Source organism: Propithecus coquereli, unplaced genomic scaffold (genome assembly GCF_000956105.1).
Source record: "Propithecus coquereli isolate 6110/MARCELLA unplaced genomic scaffold, Pcoq_1.0 Scaffold153, whole genome shotgun sequence".
In the NCBI taxonomy this organism is placed as follows: Eukaryota; Metazoa; Chordata; class Mammalia; order Primates; family Indriidae; genus Propithecus; species Propithecus coquereli.
In genome coordinates, this window is record NW_012139747.1 from 6,140,247 (window position 1) to 6,155,865 (window position 15,619).

The 15,619-nt window shown below is 57.7% G+C and overlaps 1 protein-coding gene across 2 annotated transcripts in view; it reads right to left on the minus strand.

Annotated features, from left to right (window-relative positions):
- Positions 1-15,619, minus strand: part of RRBP1 (ribosome binding protein 1) — a 69,845-nt gene that overhangs the window by 9,324 nt on the left and 44,902 nt on the right. For both annotated transcript variants that reach the window (XM_012640467.1, XM_012640466.1), the window contains exons 5-12: positions 13,704-13,856; positions 12,681-12,799; positions 10,282-10,435; positions 6,595-6,733; positions 4,424-4,593; positions 4,266-4,300; positions 1,628-1,718; positions 690-782 (exon numbers count right to left, since the gene is read on the minus strand). In XM_012640467.1, the coding sequence (XP_012495921.1) occupies positions 690-782; positions 1,628-1,718; positions 4,266-4,300; positions 4,424-4,593; positions 6,595-6,733; positions 10,282-10,435; positions 12,681-12,799; positions 13,704-13,856 (954 nt within the window). The remainder of the gene's footprint in view (positions 1-689; positions 783-1,627; positions 1,719-4,265; positions 4,301-4,423; positions 4,594-6,594; positions 6,734-10,281; positions 10,436-12,680; positions 12,800-13,703; positions 13,857-15,619) is intronic.

The window sequence follows — 15,619 nt, forward strand, 5'->3', positions numbered from 1 at the left end:
TGGGAGAGTCATGGGAGTCACTGCAAAGCTCACACTATCGGGACAGACATTCCTGTGTGAGTGAGGCTGGGAGAGAAATATGTGACCTAAAAGGGGGGTGAGGTTTAGTTGCCGCTGCCACCGGCCACATCCCCTGCCAGAGCCTCTGTGCTGGCTCCTGACTGGCCCAGGGCCCCAGAGGTGACATGGGGGTCCTAGACACTGAGAGACGCCAGCTTTCACCTGAGCTGGGGGCAGGGAGCTTGTGGCCAATGCAGACTTCACTCCCAGAGTGTGCGCTGCTAAGCTTGCTGCTCCCCATGACTTACTGTAAAGATTACTCATGGAACCTACTGGGCCATGAGCTCAGAGGGCCCCAGAAAGCATTATTCACACAAAACGCCACACAACAAAAGCAACATGAAGTCCACGAAGGCTGTACAACGTGGGGCTCAGTCCCACCCAGTGGCTGTGCTCAGCCCTGCGCCCTCACGACAGAGGGCCCAGCGGGGAAAGTCAACCAAGGACACACATCTTTGTCCCCTCATTTTAAAGAGGAGAACAGGAAGGCAGGGAAGGAAGGGAAAGAAAGGCGAGGAGGGAGAGAAGCGGAGATGCAGGAGCCCAGGGTCTGGCGTGGGCTCTGGGGCCCACGCTGCTCTGTGCGCAGTCTGGGGACCAGCAGGAGTCTGGGGACGGTAGGTGCTGACCTTGGCCTGGGTCAGGGAGCGCAGCTTCTCCTCGCAGGCCCTCTCAGCCATGGCCAGCGCCTCCATGGCCTTCCAGTTCTTCTCTCGGAGGTCCTGGAGGGGACATAAAGGAAGAGTCCAGGGCCCATGCAGGGTCAGTCGCTGACACGTGTCCCACGAGCCGCCTCAAGCCAGTCTTGGGCAGGGCCTGGCCTTGAGAACCTCCCCAATCCACCCCAGACCCTACAGGGGACCTGCAAAGGGACAAAATGCCCTTTACTTGGCCCACACCCACGTGGCCTCTCCCTGGCAGCACTTAACTCAAGGCCAGGGTGCCACAGCTTAATGCGGGCGGTCACGGCACAGGGGCGAAGAAGCAGGTGCCCTTTAGAGGAGGACACTACTAGTATGAGGGAAGAGGGAGGGCCAGCCGCCTCTGCCACCAAACAGCCAGCACTGGCCTGGCTGGCTCTGGCAGAGCCCGGCACAGGGAGGATGTGGTCGAGGCCCCATGGTCACCGTAGAGGAGATGGCACGGTGGGCCTGTCACCTGTCTGGCTTCCTCCACATCCCCTCCTCCTGGCACCAGCCTCCCCGCTTGGGGTGAGCACAATGACCCAGGCTAGGCCCATTAGCACAGTGTCCCCATCACGGGGACTGGCTCCACCCTGGGGCATGTGATGCAAGCTGATCTAAGGGCAGTCAGCTCCGGGTCTTCTGGTGGAACTGAGGGTGGGCAGAGACCCCAGCACACCCAACACCCCCAGGGGGAGGCAGGCCTTCAGCCACTGATCCCAGAACGACGGGGTGCAGAGCAGAGCTCAGCCCTCCCCTGACTAGTCTGGGCAGGGGCCACGCGGCAGGTGTCTTCAGGCTGTCATGGAGGAGCCACTCCCGGCCGGCCACACGCTGCGCTGGCCTGCTCTTCCCAGCCCGGCTTGCCCACCCTCCCCACTCACGTTGTTCTTCACTTTCTGCTGCTCCACAGCCTCCCTGAGCTCAGTGGCCTCCTTCTCCAGACACGACACCTGGGACTCCAGGTCCTTGAGGCTGAGGGGACACAGCGAGGTCACTGCCCTGGCTCCAAGGTGCCACAGCCCCCACAGGTCCTGTCTCGGGAGGGCCCCCTTCCTCTGCCCAGAGCACCTGGCCTGAGGCCCCTCCCTGGTGAGGAACACCCCTAAGGCTGAGCCACTTGACCGGGGATGGTCTCCTCCACCTGACAGGGCGCAGGCTCTCAGGGAAGCCAGGCAGCTGCCCCGGCCCCTCCTCCCTCATCCAGAGCCTCGACCTCAGAGCGGCCACGGTGGCCAGCATGGGTGGGCCCTGGACAGTAGGCTTTCCAGGATATTCTTTCTTCCTGATAGACCCACTCCTGCCCTGTCCTCACAGAACGTGCCACACGGCCCTTCTCATGGCCACACCTGACTCGCAGAAGACCTGGGCTGGGCCTCCTCAGGAGATGCCTGAGCTCCACACTCGCACGGTGTGACAGCCCCGGAGACTCAGCACCGCTGCTCGCAGCAGATCACAATAGCCACGACTCCCCCTCGAGTGCAACGGACCATCCTTTGTCCAAACCCTAACTCTCCTGAGCGCAAGGGCTCCCTCCTCAATCTGTGCCCTGGGAGCTGAGCAGTCAGCCTGAGACGACCCCCAGATGTCGTGTGATTGGCGAGATGCTAGTCCCCATCTTTCCCACGCTTCTTTCCAGCTGCAAGGACCCAGTGGGCTCTGTGTACGCCCATCATGCAGAAGTGAGGGGCTGACGCTGCAACGAAACTGTACTAGTGGCTGTGAAGGACAAATGCCACGCAGACACTCTAATATGCCACCTTCTGCATGAAGATTTAGAACAGATGGGGAAGGCTCCAGGGACATATGAACTAGAGATTCCAGAGTGGTGAGCAGGGACCTGAATCACAGCAACTCAAGCCACTCTTAAGCTACGGGAAGACACTCCAACATGGGGGGTGGTCTGTCACTAGCCCGGGGAAGGGACATACGTATTTCTATTTCTTATTGTTGGCTCTGACCAAAAGCTTTTTGAAAAACACCATTCAAAGACACACTAACACTGAACAATTTCAGCACAGGCCAAGCGTGCTGATTGTGCTAACTACCCTGTCTGGTAATGGACGCTGGCCGTGGCACAGCCTCATTTTTTTAATCTTAAATACAGTTTGCACCTCGTCTTGAAGACAGCTGCTGGCTTCCTGGCTGTTAGGTTCAGGCTCACAGCACCCTGCTGGGCCCCACAGCCTCTTCCTACAATCCCTGCAGATGCAACAGCCTCCTCCAGCAACCACCCTAGGAGCGTCCCCAAGGGAACAAGACCCCGAGGAATGAGAGTCGGCAGGCCGATGGCAAGGACACACTGACAATCGCTTGCTTGGTGGCCACTGCCTGAGTTCCAGAACATTTGGGGCTGAATACTCCTCTCTATTCCAGAATAAGATGGCCCAACTTAGACAAAACTTTCAGATCAAAGTTTTGAGAAGGAAATTTTGAAAAAACAATTTCTGCCAGACACATCTGCACGATGCAAAAAATTAAAATTGATCCTATCAGCAACATGAGTTAATTAGCCTAGGAGCTTACTGTGTGGTCCAAGAGTCTGCTCTTAAAATACAAGAGCAAAAACCTGAGCAAACACGACCTTCTCTACCCCAACAAACCACCATGAGAAACAAAGCGAGCCCATGTTTTCCAGGAAAGGAAGGTGGAGAGGTTTTGGTTGGGGGGTCTTCCATGAGGCACTGTGGGCCTTTGCATGGCTGTTCCTTTCCCAGTCCCCAAGCCACAGAGCCCAATGCCAGGGAGCGTGGGCTGTGGCCTGGGGAGCCACGTCTGCTCAGCAACACACAGGGAGACGAACTGTTTGGCAATGACAGCCAGGGTAAGGGAACCTTCCTGGCTGAGCTCCCAAGACTGTCGGCATGTGCTCAGGGATGCACGGCCCAGGGCTGACAGTCACAAGGACTTGGGCCCCTGACTCGAGCCGCCCCACCAGGTGTTGGCTCTGGCCTTAGCAACAGCAAACAAACAGTCCCCAAGTGTGGCCTGGTGCTGGCGCTGCTGACACTGAAGGAAAACAAGGTCTGGCCAGCAGTGAAGTCACCTCATGGACAAAGGAAAACAACTGCACTGTCGTCAGCTCGAAGCTACACCAACGTCCCAAAACCGTGGTCCAGCAAAAAGCCTGGATGACAACCTGGGCTCTCCATTCTGGGTTGTGCAACCATTTTCCTGTGAGATTTCTGGAACTCAGTCCCTGAAACCCTCGTTTGTAGACACAGAGAGAACCCTCCAACCGCCAGCCCTTCCCCTTACAGAGATGGAAGGATGGAGGGACAGCAAGTGGCAGGAGGTCCACCCACCCCCGCTGGGCACTTGCCACTCCCCACACGATGAGCTTTGCTCCTTAAGAGTGGGCACAGAGCTCTCTGCAAGTCTGCCTTCTTTCTTGCCCAGGCCTGTCCCCTGTCCTCTAAGTCACTGGCCTCTGAAAGTGGCTCTTCCACAGGAAACCCAAGCACCCCACCGAAAGCCCCAGGCCCCCAGCGTCCTTGGCTGTCCCCTGCCTTGCTAGCTTACCGGGTCTGCTGCTGGTCGGCCTCCGCTCGGCTGGCCTGAAATGAGACAGAAAGCTCCTTGGTCTCCACGAGACACACCTAAGCAGCGACCAGCCCGGGTGGGAGCCGCCTGCCCAACGGCTTTCCCCTCCCCACGTGCTGCCCGGGGAGGAGGCTGACCTGGGCGTCCCGGGCCTGGCCCGCCTCCAGCAGGGCCTCGATGGATCGGATTCTCTCCATGAGCTGGGAGTTTTCCACCCTGGCCTCTGTGAGCTGCCCGTGGAGACCACTCAGCTCCTCACATTTGCTCCTCATCTCTGCTTCAGAGGACTGTAACTTGCTGTGCAGCTCTGTGGCAGGGCGAGGGAACGAGACAGGGTCAGCCGCTGGAAAAGGCCTGGGGTGGGTGCCCTGACCGCTGCCCCCTTGGGACACATGGGACACCAACGGCTCCCTCCCCTGCCTCCTCTGTGTGCCTGGGGGTCTTAAGACATACTTCTGACCATGGGGGCCTCTTACTGGCTGCTGAAGAAAGTGACCCCCCGGTGTCGTTCCTGAGGACCATCAGGGTGGAATGAAATGCCTCAGACCACTCATGAGAAAAAGACAAAGGGTGGAAATGGACTCCAGTTCATATTAGCGGGGACCAGAAATTCTTTAGAAAGTGACTATGTGGCCCCCACTGACCATGCCTCCCCCACCTCCTTGGCTGGGTCCCTCCTCTCCCCGACCTTTCGGTGGTCCTCAAAAGCCACACCAGGGTGTGACTTTCTTCAACAGGGCCTGCCCTGGCCCCCTTCTCCCCTTGAGGTGTCCTCCTCCCCAGGTGGCCTCCATGTGCCTGTGATGCCGTACTCTCCCCCAGGCCTGATCTCGTCCCCAAGGCCTGGCTCTGCCACCTGCCACTTCCAACTGAAGCTCTGATTAGACAACTCGACCCAGCACCCTGGCTCCCCGGGTGCCTCACCCCTGCTGCTCTGTTTTCCTGCCCCCACCTCCTGCCCATCCCTGCACTTCCGTGTCCACCGTCTGTCAGGCCATCCCTGCTTCGCCAGCACTGCTGTGGCGCCTGGGCCTGGCTAACTACAAGAGCCTCACCCTGGTTTCCCCGGGCTACTCCTGCCTTCTGCTCTGTTCTCCCAGCGCCAGGGCACCCGGAAGAGCAGATGAGACCACCTCGTTTTCCCGCCTCAGCACTCCTGTAACGCTTACACAGTGCACAGACTCCTCAGAGGGATGGTGACCGGGGCCCGCCCATCCGGCCCCACATCAGCCACCAACCCTCTCATTCCAGCCACTCTCGTTCACCTCCTGTTTCCTGTACAGGCCAAGTTCACGTTCATTCCTGTCTCAGCGCCCTGCGCTGGCAGGCCCCCGCCACCACTCACCTGCCCCTGCCTCAGAGGCTTCTGCGACCACCCAACCTAAAGCCATGCCTGGAGCAAGCAAGCTGGGGCTCAGGCCTCCCCATACCCATTTTTATAAATGATCCTTTATTCAAACACAGCCAGGCCTGTTTCTTTCCTTGGTGTCTATGGGCACTTTCGCTCACTGTGGGAGATGAGTAGCTGTGACAGAGACCGTCTGGCCCATGAAGCCAGAAGCCATCCACCCCTTCACAGAAACAGTGTGCCAACCCTGCCCTGACTTAAGTCCCTGCAGAGGGCACCACTGTGTGAACCTGTCATTGTGGGTGGCCCTGTGCTATGCTCCTACTGAGCCCAGCATCCATGGCGGTCCCTCAGACATACTGGGGAGGCAGGGACCGTGGAGCTCTCACCAGCACGGTCTGCTCCTTTCTCTAGGGACTCTCCAGGCCCCACCCTCGCCACCCTCCTCTCCACCATCGACTGTGGAGCACAGCGGGACGACAGGCCCCACCTTCCAAACCTGGCTTGGCCTCACAGGCTAACCGAGTTGGGAGAGCAGAAAGGCCCAGAACAGACACAATGTGAGAAGACCAGCTAAGGCCTCAGACCACGTGAGTTCATCCACAGCCACAGGGCTCCATGGGCAGAGAGATGGGACCCAGGCCCGGGGGCAGGTGGTGCCTTCCACCCCGAGCCCCAGCCCTTGCAGGCTGTGCACCTAAGCTCCACCCCCAGCGTCCTGCGCACAGTGGACAGTCTCCTGCCAGCGTGGCTATGCCTCCAGCGGTCTCCTGACAGGACACAATCCTCGCCTGTTCGACTTTCTGAGGGGCAGAGTCAGGGACCTGCACTGCCCTCACTGCAACAGGACTAGCCGATGGGGTTTTGGCCCTGGCAGTGGGGCTGGGACGGTGCACAGATCCTGTACCCTGCACCCTGGGCCCCACCAGGAACAGGGTGCCCCCGAGATGCCACCCTCACCGGCCATCTGCTGCTGCTGCTCCTGGGCCTTCTCAGCGTCCGCCCGGAGGCTGGCGTGGCTGGTCTGTGTGCGGCAGAGTTCCCGGCTGACCTCGTCCAGCCGCTTTTGCAGGGCCTCCTCGCTCTCCTTGTGCGACGCCTGGGGAGGGGTAGAGGAGCATGGCAGTGAGGATGCGGGAGGAGGCTGGGCCTCATGAGCCCTGTGGCTGAGGACAAAGCTCTTTACACCGGCCATCCCACCCCCACCAGAGCCCCGTACAGTCTCTGGTCTGTCTGTGCAAGAAAGGGAACTTCATTGCTTAATGCTCTAGAATCTACGCAAACTTCACCCCAGCCAGCACCCTTTCAAGGAGAGACGGGAGCTGCCAGGGACCTATACCCACTTCCCACTTCTTTTTTGGGTTTCGATATTTTTACACTCTCAAGTGATTCATGAACACGTGCTTATTGCAAGAGTCCAAAGCTACCAATTCAGAGTCAACCAGCAGTTTCCCTGATGTGGCCCTTGATCCCTCCCAGAGGTGGACAGTCTGGCGGCCTCCCGCCTGCAGCTGTATGCGTTACACGTGCACAGGCACACGATTAAGATCACTCCCATGGCAGTTCTCTTAGTGCTTTCACTTAATGTTAGGTTGAACCACATGAAATTGCCAGGGTTCCACTATTTTTTGACGTACAAAAATGGCAATTTCGTACGGTTCAACAGTCGTTTGGAGACATTTCCACATCACTACAGCTAAGTTTACGTCATCCTAGTTTAAGAGCCACGCAGAGCTTTGATGTGCCCAATGTTTGCCCCATTCCCTGCTCAGCATCAGGCAGGCTACTCTCAATCGCCGGCAGTCCAAACCAGTGCTCCAATGGACACCCCAATCTGTGCATTAAGGACTCCCCCACACTGGGTTCCTGAAGCAGAAATGCTGCCCGAGGCTCCACTTAACCAGCCCTTTGGAGAACCAGATCACTGACTGTTTAATTAACAAGCTTGTCTGGGAGCAGGACCAGGTGAGGGGGCAGTCAACAAATGACTCTTGTTGACTAAAATGAGACTCTAAGGTCATCCCTCAACCCCTTTACCAAGCTGCTATCATCCATATCCCAGTTTTTGTTCTATTTTAAGGCCATGGTTACATAACCTGGTGCTAGTCCACCTGGGCAGAGGCAGGTCTGGAGCCAGGGGAGCCACTGCTAAGGATGAACCCACCAGGCCATGGATAAACGTGGACCGTGCAGTAGAAAACCAGGGCAGCTTTAGGATGGGCAATGTTTTCTGCATTAGAATGTAGCAGCGGATCTGTTCACTTCCAACTCCAAGGGAGGAACGAGAGGAAGGAGGGACTGCAAGCCGCTCTCCAGAGAGCAGACCCGCTTCTCCTTGACACAGCACCCTGGCAGGAACCTGCCTCCCTCCTGCTGGCTCCAACACCCTCATGTCTCTGCCTTGACTGAGATACACAGAGCAGAGTCATTTTACAACTGGAAAAAACCACCACCAGCTTCTTCCTCTTCTTTCTTTGAGAAAAGGGATTCCAGCTCAGACTGCAGAGAGACTGACGGCACATGTTTTTCCATTCATTACTGACACTGATTAGAACACTGGTTCCAGCAACAGTCAAACAAGAACCCATCCACCTTTAGGAACCAAAAATCTTAAAATCTTTAATGGAAACCACGTGCATACGCCTTTCTTAAGATCTGAGATGACAACTCTCTTTGCCTGGAAGGAGAATGTGGTTAGCAACAGCCAATCACACTGACCACCTTCAGAAGCTGGTCCCGCGGCTGGGCAGGCCAGCTGGGGACTTTTATAAAACCCTCCTGGATTTCTAAAACTCAGTCCATCTGGATGCTGTTAGCCCTCAATGGGTACTTTCTTCCAGGCAGGCCCCGACAAGCCAGCCATGGCAAGACAGGCAGGGGGGTGGGCGGTATCCGCTCCCTGATGCCAACGCTCCAGGACCCAAGGTCAGCACAGGAGGCCATGCCTGCCCTGGTCCCTCAAGAGCTGGCTCACAGGAAAGGGGCCTCCAGTAAAGGAAGGACAGTCACAAAACAGAGCCCCATTTTCACCTCAGCAGAACACAGAGAGACACTCACTACAACCTAAACCACCAGTCTAACTTGGAGATTTCCTGAATGGGACTTTGTAAAGTTCATACTCATTGAGCTCTTTTGCTGCAAGGCACTGTTTTAGTCCTAGACACTCTGTATATCAGCACAGCTAATCTCCACAACCACTCTGTGGGACAACTACTACTGTCCTACCCATAGTACGCATGGGGAAACTGAGGCTCTGAGATAACTTGCTAGGTGGCGGCATAGCTAGGACCTGAACCTGGCAGCTGACACCAGGAGCTTCACTGTCAGTCACCCCAGGCACAGAATCTTTGGTGTCAGACTGGAAAGCATGGATCCCTCTGTCCAGCCCCAGGCTGTGGACAAGGACTCCAAGACCTGGAGAGGATGGGAGATGCTGGGAGTCTGTGGCTTATTGGTGAGAACCAGGGCCAGGCCTCTGCCCCAGGCTGGACCCTTTGTAGGAATGACACATCATGCTGAGAATCTGAGTGGGAGGGCAGCAGTTCCAGCTCCAGATACATCAGAAGCATCTGGGAGCCCTTAAAACATAAGCAGGGCCAGGCCCACCCCAAAGTTCTGATCTCACTGGGCTGGGTGGGCCTGCTTTACATGAAAATCAGAAATACCAAGTTACCCATCTCGATTTCTCCCAAAATCAAACCACGTTTATTGTCCACATTCTTTTTCAGTCCCCTGTACACATTTAAACATCACTCTTCCAATTTAATGTCTCATTCTAGTTCCTTCCAAGAGACAGCTGCGATTCCCCCACGCACAGCAGCCTGATTTCCATGACAGAGCAGAAGGGTCCAAAGCCCTTCAGCTTACCAGGATTTCCTCATTTTCTAGGAAAGTTAAGCCCAAAGCCTTGATGTCACATCAAGGCTCCTCATGCCTGACGGGGCTGCCCCAGACAACCTGTCCCAACACAGGCCTGCAGAGGGATTGGAAATCACTGGCAGGCAGGTGGCAAGGCTCCTGGGCTGAGGAAATCATGTGGACTTTGGGGACAGGGGACAATCTTTCTCCCTCTGAAGGAGAATGGGCATCCACCTGGGAAAATGGGCTTCTAGGACACACCCAGAGGCCGAGAAAGAAAACCCACCTGTCCTTGGGGCCGCAGGCTGCCGTCTGTGGCCGCTTAGCCCGGCTGGCTACTCCGGAGCTGCCGTACCACACGGTGGCAAGCATGGGAGACAAATGGCTCTGGAGCTAGACTCAGGGGATTCAAATCCTGCCTTTGCCACACACTGGCTGTGTGAACTTGGGAGAGCTGCTTAACTTCTCTGTGCCTCAAACTCCCTTATGGGTAAAATGCAGACTCCCAGCGCCTCCCTCTTTAGGGTTTCAATGAGGTTGAGCTGAATTAATGCTTGTAAAATGCTCACAACAGTGCCTAGCACACAGAAAGCACCCAGCGGTGTTAGCTATCGCTACTACTGAGACTAAGGCGGCAGGTTCGAGCCCTGGCTGCGCCTACATCTCCAGTGGTCAGTCTTTGCTGGAAGGGGATGCCCAGTGTGGCTGGGCCAGCCCTGGTCCATACCTGCCACACAGACAGGCTTGGTGAGCAGTGAACGGGGCACTGAGATGGCCACCCCAACTCACCTGCAGCTGCAGGACCTGTTTCTCGAAGGCAGCTGTCTTGGCTTCCAGAGCCTTCCGCTGCTGCTCCTCCTGCCGTGCCGCCTCCGACTTCTCCACCAGCTCCTTGCTGACCTTGCTGAGCTCCTGCCGGAGCTTGGCCAGCTCCGCATTCTGCCTGCAAGACAGTCACCAGACCATGACTGAAGGACAGAAAAGGGTGATGGGGATTGGTGGTCTGAACCTTCCCTCTGGGAAACTGGCTCTTTAACAAGCAGTCACCCAAGTCTTGGAGACATTACCAAAGCCCCTATTGGGTGGGGTTTGGTGTGTGTCTTGCTGAGCCATCGTTTTACCCACACGGCACATGGACCAGGGAGAGCAAGAGTAAAGCATGCTCTAAAGATCCTCCCAGAAATCGCTGGAAATTCAGACAGAAAAAGGCAAGACACTGCTCTCCTCATTGCTGATCTGCGTGTGAACAAGCCCAGGGTGCAGGCCGGCTCGCCTTGACCCCTGCAGACCTGAGGGCAGCAGTCCACGCGAGATCCCCCAAGGATCCTCTTGCCCCTTTCTCTGGCCCACAGCCAGGCTGGGGGAAGCGGCCTGAAGCCAGAGCCTGAGTGAGGCACTTACGGAGCAGACCCTTCAACACTGCACGTCAAAAGCTGGGTCTCAGGACCTGGGGGGAATGTTTCAGAGTTACAGAAGGAGATTTGATTCAAAGAGAAAGAGGGCAGATGGAGACCTGCCTTTTCCAGTGTGAGGGGTGTACTCAGGATGCCGGCTCCTTCGCTACCAGCCACCGCCTCCAGGTAGAGGACTGACTGTCCAGCCAAGGGACATCGCCAGACAAGACTAAGGGGACAGATAGGACTGGAGGGCAGCACCGGGCCTGGAGGAGGTGGGAAACCTGGCCAGTTCTGCGCCAGTGGCTGGGGGGTGGTGAGTCCCACCTCTGACTTGGGGTGTCTCGTCTGCACTGGGGAGGCTGCACCCAAGCCTCTGCGGCACCCTTAGCACACGCGCTTCACAGTGCCAAGGTCAGGAGACCTGGGGTGGAGGTGAGGGCCGGGTGGGCGGCCCCCTTGGGACTGATGTGGAGATGAGAGGGACGCATCCTGCTGCTGAGCACCCACACCAGGCGGAGCTTCCAGACTAAGAGTCAGGTCCACCACTCAGGGTGACAAGTCTCCAGGCTTTAGAGCTTTTCCCAGGAAGGAGGCCACAGCAGATTTTCTGTGAGAGGGGAGGCCAGAGCGTTCATCAGTCCCCACGTTCACCTTCTGCTGTGGCTATTGAGGAAACGGCAGCCACAAACCTCCAACTGGCCTGCCAACGGGTCGGGAAGCGGATGGAGATGTGTGCACACGCACACCCACACACCCAGAGGGGACCTCGACAGAAGGGACCAGCCAGCCGAAGGTGGCCATTAGATCTCGCTCCATGCCAGGGGCGGGGCCACCTGCCAAAACAGACATGTGGCCCAGACTCCCCTCCCAGCCCAGCTCCTGAGCTGGGGTTCTCCCAACCCCTCCCAGCCCCAGGACTCAGGGTGCTGGCACGCTCTGTTTAGTCAGCTCCTCTCCCGGAAAGAGCAGACGCTTTGGGGGTAACACAGAACCCCCAGATGCCCCTCCTAGGCACTTCAGGCACACAGAAGGCAAAGAACTGTGCGTGGAAAGACAATGCAGTGGGCTTCTTGAGGGCCAGACTACCGAGTCTGTAACACAGGACTCATGGAGGCAGAAGCAGCACAGCAGCTGTGCTCAGCTCTAGAGGGAAGCGTGGCCGAGTCAGCTGGCTCACCGTGGACTCCAGCGCGTCAGCTACGCAGAGGCAACAGTGAGACAGAGAACTCTGGGAAACGCTCCCTAATACCAGTGCATCAGAAGCCAGGGCCCCTCCAGAACAGGAGACTTGTGGCAGATTCCTACACCTCCTTTACTAAACTCCCATCGTGGATGAACTGCGGGGCCTCAATACTCTGGGCCACCACCAGGAGTGTTCAAAAGGCTCCCACTGGGATGCTGTGGTGACAGGCGTGGGGAAAGTATCGCTCTTCAGGAAGGCAAGATGCCAGCACCAGCTAGAACCTGAGGGACACCTGGTCCCACTGATACCAGGCATGTTGGCAAGGGCAGGTTGCAGGCTGGGGCACAGTGGCTCTGCCTGAGGCCTTCGCCACCTGACACACTAGGACACCTGTCAGAAGACCCAGCTGCTCAGAACCCGGACAGAAGATGGAGAGTCAGGACGGGGCGCTGCTCAGGGAGGGGTGGAGCTGCACAGGCAGCCCTGTGCACACGAGTGCAGGGCCCGGACACGGCTGCTGCACCAGCTGCATCTGCTGCAGCCTCGTGGAGCCCTCCCTGGCTCTGGAGCCCCTGCCACTGTGTCCCAGTGGAAACACTCAAGCTTACTTGCTCTCCACCTGGCTCGTGGCCTGGTTCAGGGCGTCCCTCAGGATGGAGTTCTCCTGCTGCAGACGGGCCAGCTGAGTGTTGGGGCCGTTCTCCAGCTGCTCCTGCAGAGTCCGGATCTGAAAAGTCATGGATAAGGGCATCAGAGTGCTGCTCAGCCTTATAAGGAGAACTGATTTCCGGGCCAGAGTTAGCGAGGCCACAGCCCACAAGAGAAAACCCCCAGGAGGCTCCACCTTCTTTGCATAGACGGTGGGAGGATCCCATGAAACAAGAGGCCTGCAAATCGCACAGCTCTAGCATCAGGGGCTCGAGGCCAAGTGTGACCCCCAGGGACACACCTCTATCCTTTCTCACTGCTCATGGCCTGCCCTTGGCTGAGCATTCAGTCCATAGCCTTGACATGCTTCGTACACGTTGGCCCCCAAGGTCACATGGTTGACTGCTCTGAGATACAGCACAGGACCACAAGCCACAGCCTATCACCATTCGAAGAAGCCTCATTTCCTGCCCTCTGAGCCCCCACGGCACATCCTGAGATGTGTGGTGGGGAGGAGGCCACGGCCCTGATGAGCAGGGCAGGTGCCAGAAGATAGGAATCAGGCTCTGACTGAGGGCCAGTCTGGGCAGGTGGCCGCCCGGTGCTGGCCTCAGGCCCCATGCTTGAGTCACATGATTTCAGGCCTCTTATTTTATGGGATCCTCCCAACCATGTGGGGAGGAGGAAACAGCATTACTCCAGGTTCACGCGGAGGCTGAGAACTTGACCCACAGGCACCCAGGAGTGGCCACTTGAGGCTAGGTGCTTCTGAAGAATTGGTTTTTAATATGCATTTTACACCTTCCTGGTGACTAACATTAAACACACACACAATGGGCTGCCAGACACTGTCCAGCCAAATGCGATAGCCCCAGCCCCTCCCAAAGCTAACCAGAGCCTACAGACCCCCGTGGACATCCTCAAGCCCCTCCTCGCGCCTCGCCACTGGCCTCCCTGGCTCCTCAGTCCTGGCCGGGACCCACCTTGCCCTGCAGCTGCTGCACCTCCTTCACGTGCTCCCGGTAGCTGGCCTGCATGCGCGTCTGCACAGCCGTGATCTCCTGCTCCCGCGCCACCAGCTGCTTTTTCACCTTGGCCTCCACGGCTGCTGCCTTGGCTTTTTCTGCAGCCATCTCCTGGGAGGAAAACAGAGAGAGTGGCTCGTCAGACAGGTGGGGGTGGGAGCGGGAGCAGGAGCGGATCAGAAGGGACCAAGAGCGTGACCAGGGCTGGGAGGAGGCCTGAGAGTAGAGCACAGACCCCTCCTGCCGGCCGAGTTCTCAGACTCACACCAGCCACAGCAGGAGCACTGACGCCAGGACTCCCCCAAAACCCCCGCTGGCCCTGGCCGGTATGGGCCTGATGTTAGGCCTTGACCACAGGGGAGGCAGCAGACATAGCAGGAGCTGTGAAGACATGTCACACTGTCCCTGGCTCTCCAGGGGCAATGGCTCAGTCCTGCTATGATGACAACACCCTGGTCTGGCTCAGCTATGAACAACCAGGCCCTGGGGACACCACTTCTACTCAAATGCCTTTGTCAAGACTGACAAGGTGGAGACCCTTGATGGCTAGGGTGGGGACAGGGACAGCTGCCCATCCTGCCATGTCTGGGTTTCCGTGGGCAGTCGTTCTGTCCTCCACCCCAGCCCAGGGGGACATCTGCTCTGGTCAATGCAGGATGAACACAGAAAGCTGAGTCTAAGGACCCAGTGCCTCAGGCAGGGGCAGAGCACAGGCTGAGGAGGGCTGGCCACGGCCTGTGCATCCCAGAGGATGGCAATGGACAGAGGTCACGGGGAAGCAGGGGTGGCAACTCGAGAACACTCAGCACAATGAGCGCCAGGGTGGGCACTCTCTGTCCAGTGGGCCTCTGGCCAGATCAGTCACCTGCCTGGTGTGAATACATACTGCAGACACAGCTGGCCTGGCAACCAAGGAGTCAAGGCCCTGCCCCTTCCCTGTCCTGGGCAGTGGGCCAGAGCAGTGGGAAAATATTCACCCTCCCCAGACCAGGGCTGCCAGGGAAGCCCATGCCAAAGGCCAGACTGTCCCTCCTACCTGAGATGGGAGAGAACCCCGGGGAGGGGCTGGACTGATCGGGTGGCCCCCGGGTACCAGTGCTGTCGTTTGCCTGGCACTCCCTGGAACCCCCAGAACCCACCGGCCTCCCTTTTCAAAGGCAATCATCTTTTTGGCTCTGCCCAGGGTGAGAGGCCCGCGGGAGCCTGCAGGTCCACTTCAATGATTAGCTGCACGAGTAGAAGGGGTAGCTGACATGTGCGTTCACTCAGGGACAAGCACTGTCCCATTTAGTTCTCTCAGTAAGATGAGGATTATGAGCCCCATTTCAAGCTGAGGTCACTGAGCCTTGGTGGGACATTCTTATCCAAGGCGGGGGAGCAGCTCTAAGTGGGAGGGGTGGGGACTGTGCAAGCCCAAGAGGTCCAGAAGGGGAGGAAATATGACACGCACTCCTTAGTCCCGGCCAGGAAGCCTCTAGTGAAGGAAAGGACGACTCAGCGGAATCCAGGGCTCCTCTGTGCTTTCTCCTCTAAAACACAGCCCTGCCAGCCCACTGCTGGCCAAACAGGTGTGGTGGGGATGGCCCGAGGCCTCTAAAGGCCAGCAAAGCAGGTGGCCCTGCTCTCTGCGGGGTTTCCGATTCAACAGCCCCTTAAAATAGACAGTTCAGTCGTGGGAAGAAGAAACCAAAGTTCATAAACACCCCAGTATTCCCACAGCCACCAAAATGGCAGGTGTGAAAGCCACACACAGGTCATCCTCCCCCGACCTCTGCACCTGGGGGACACTCTTCCCAGCTCTGGCAAGGCCCTGTGCAGTTCCGGGAATCCACGAGGCTCAGGGTGTGCCGGTTCCTATCTCCTGGGGGTCAGGA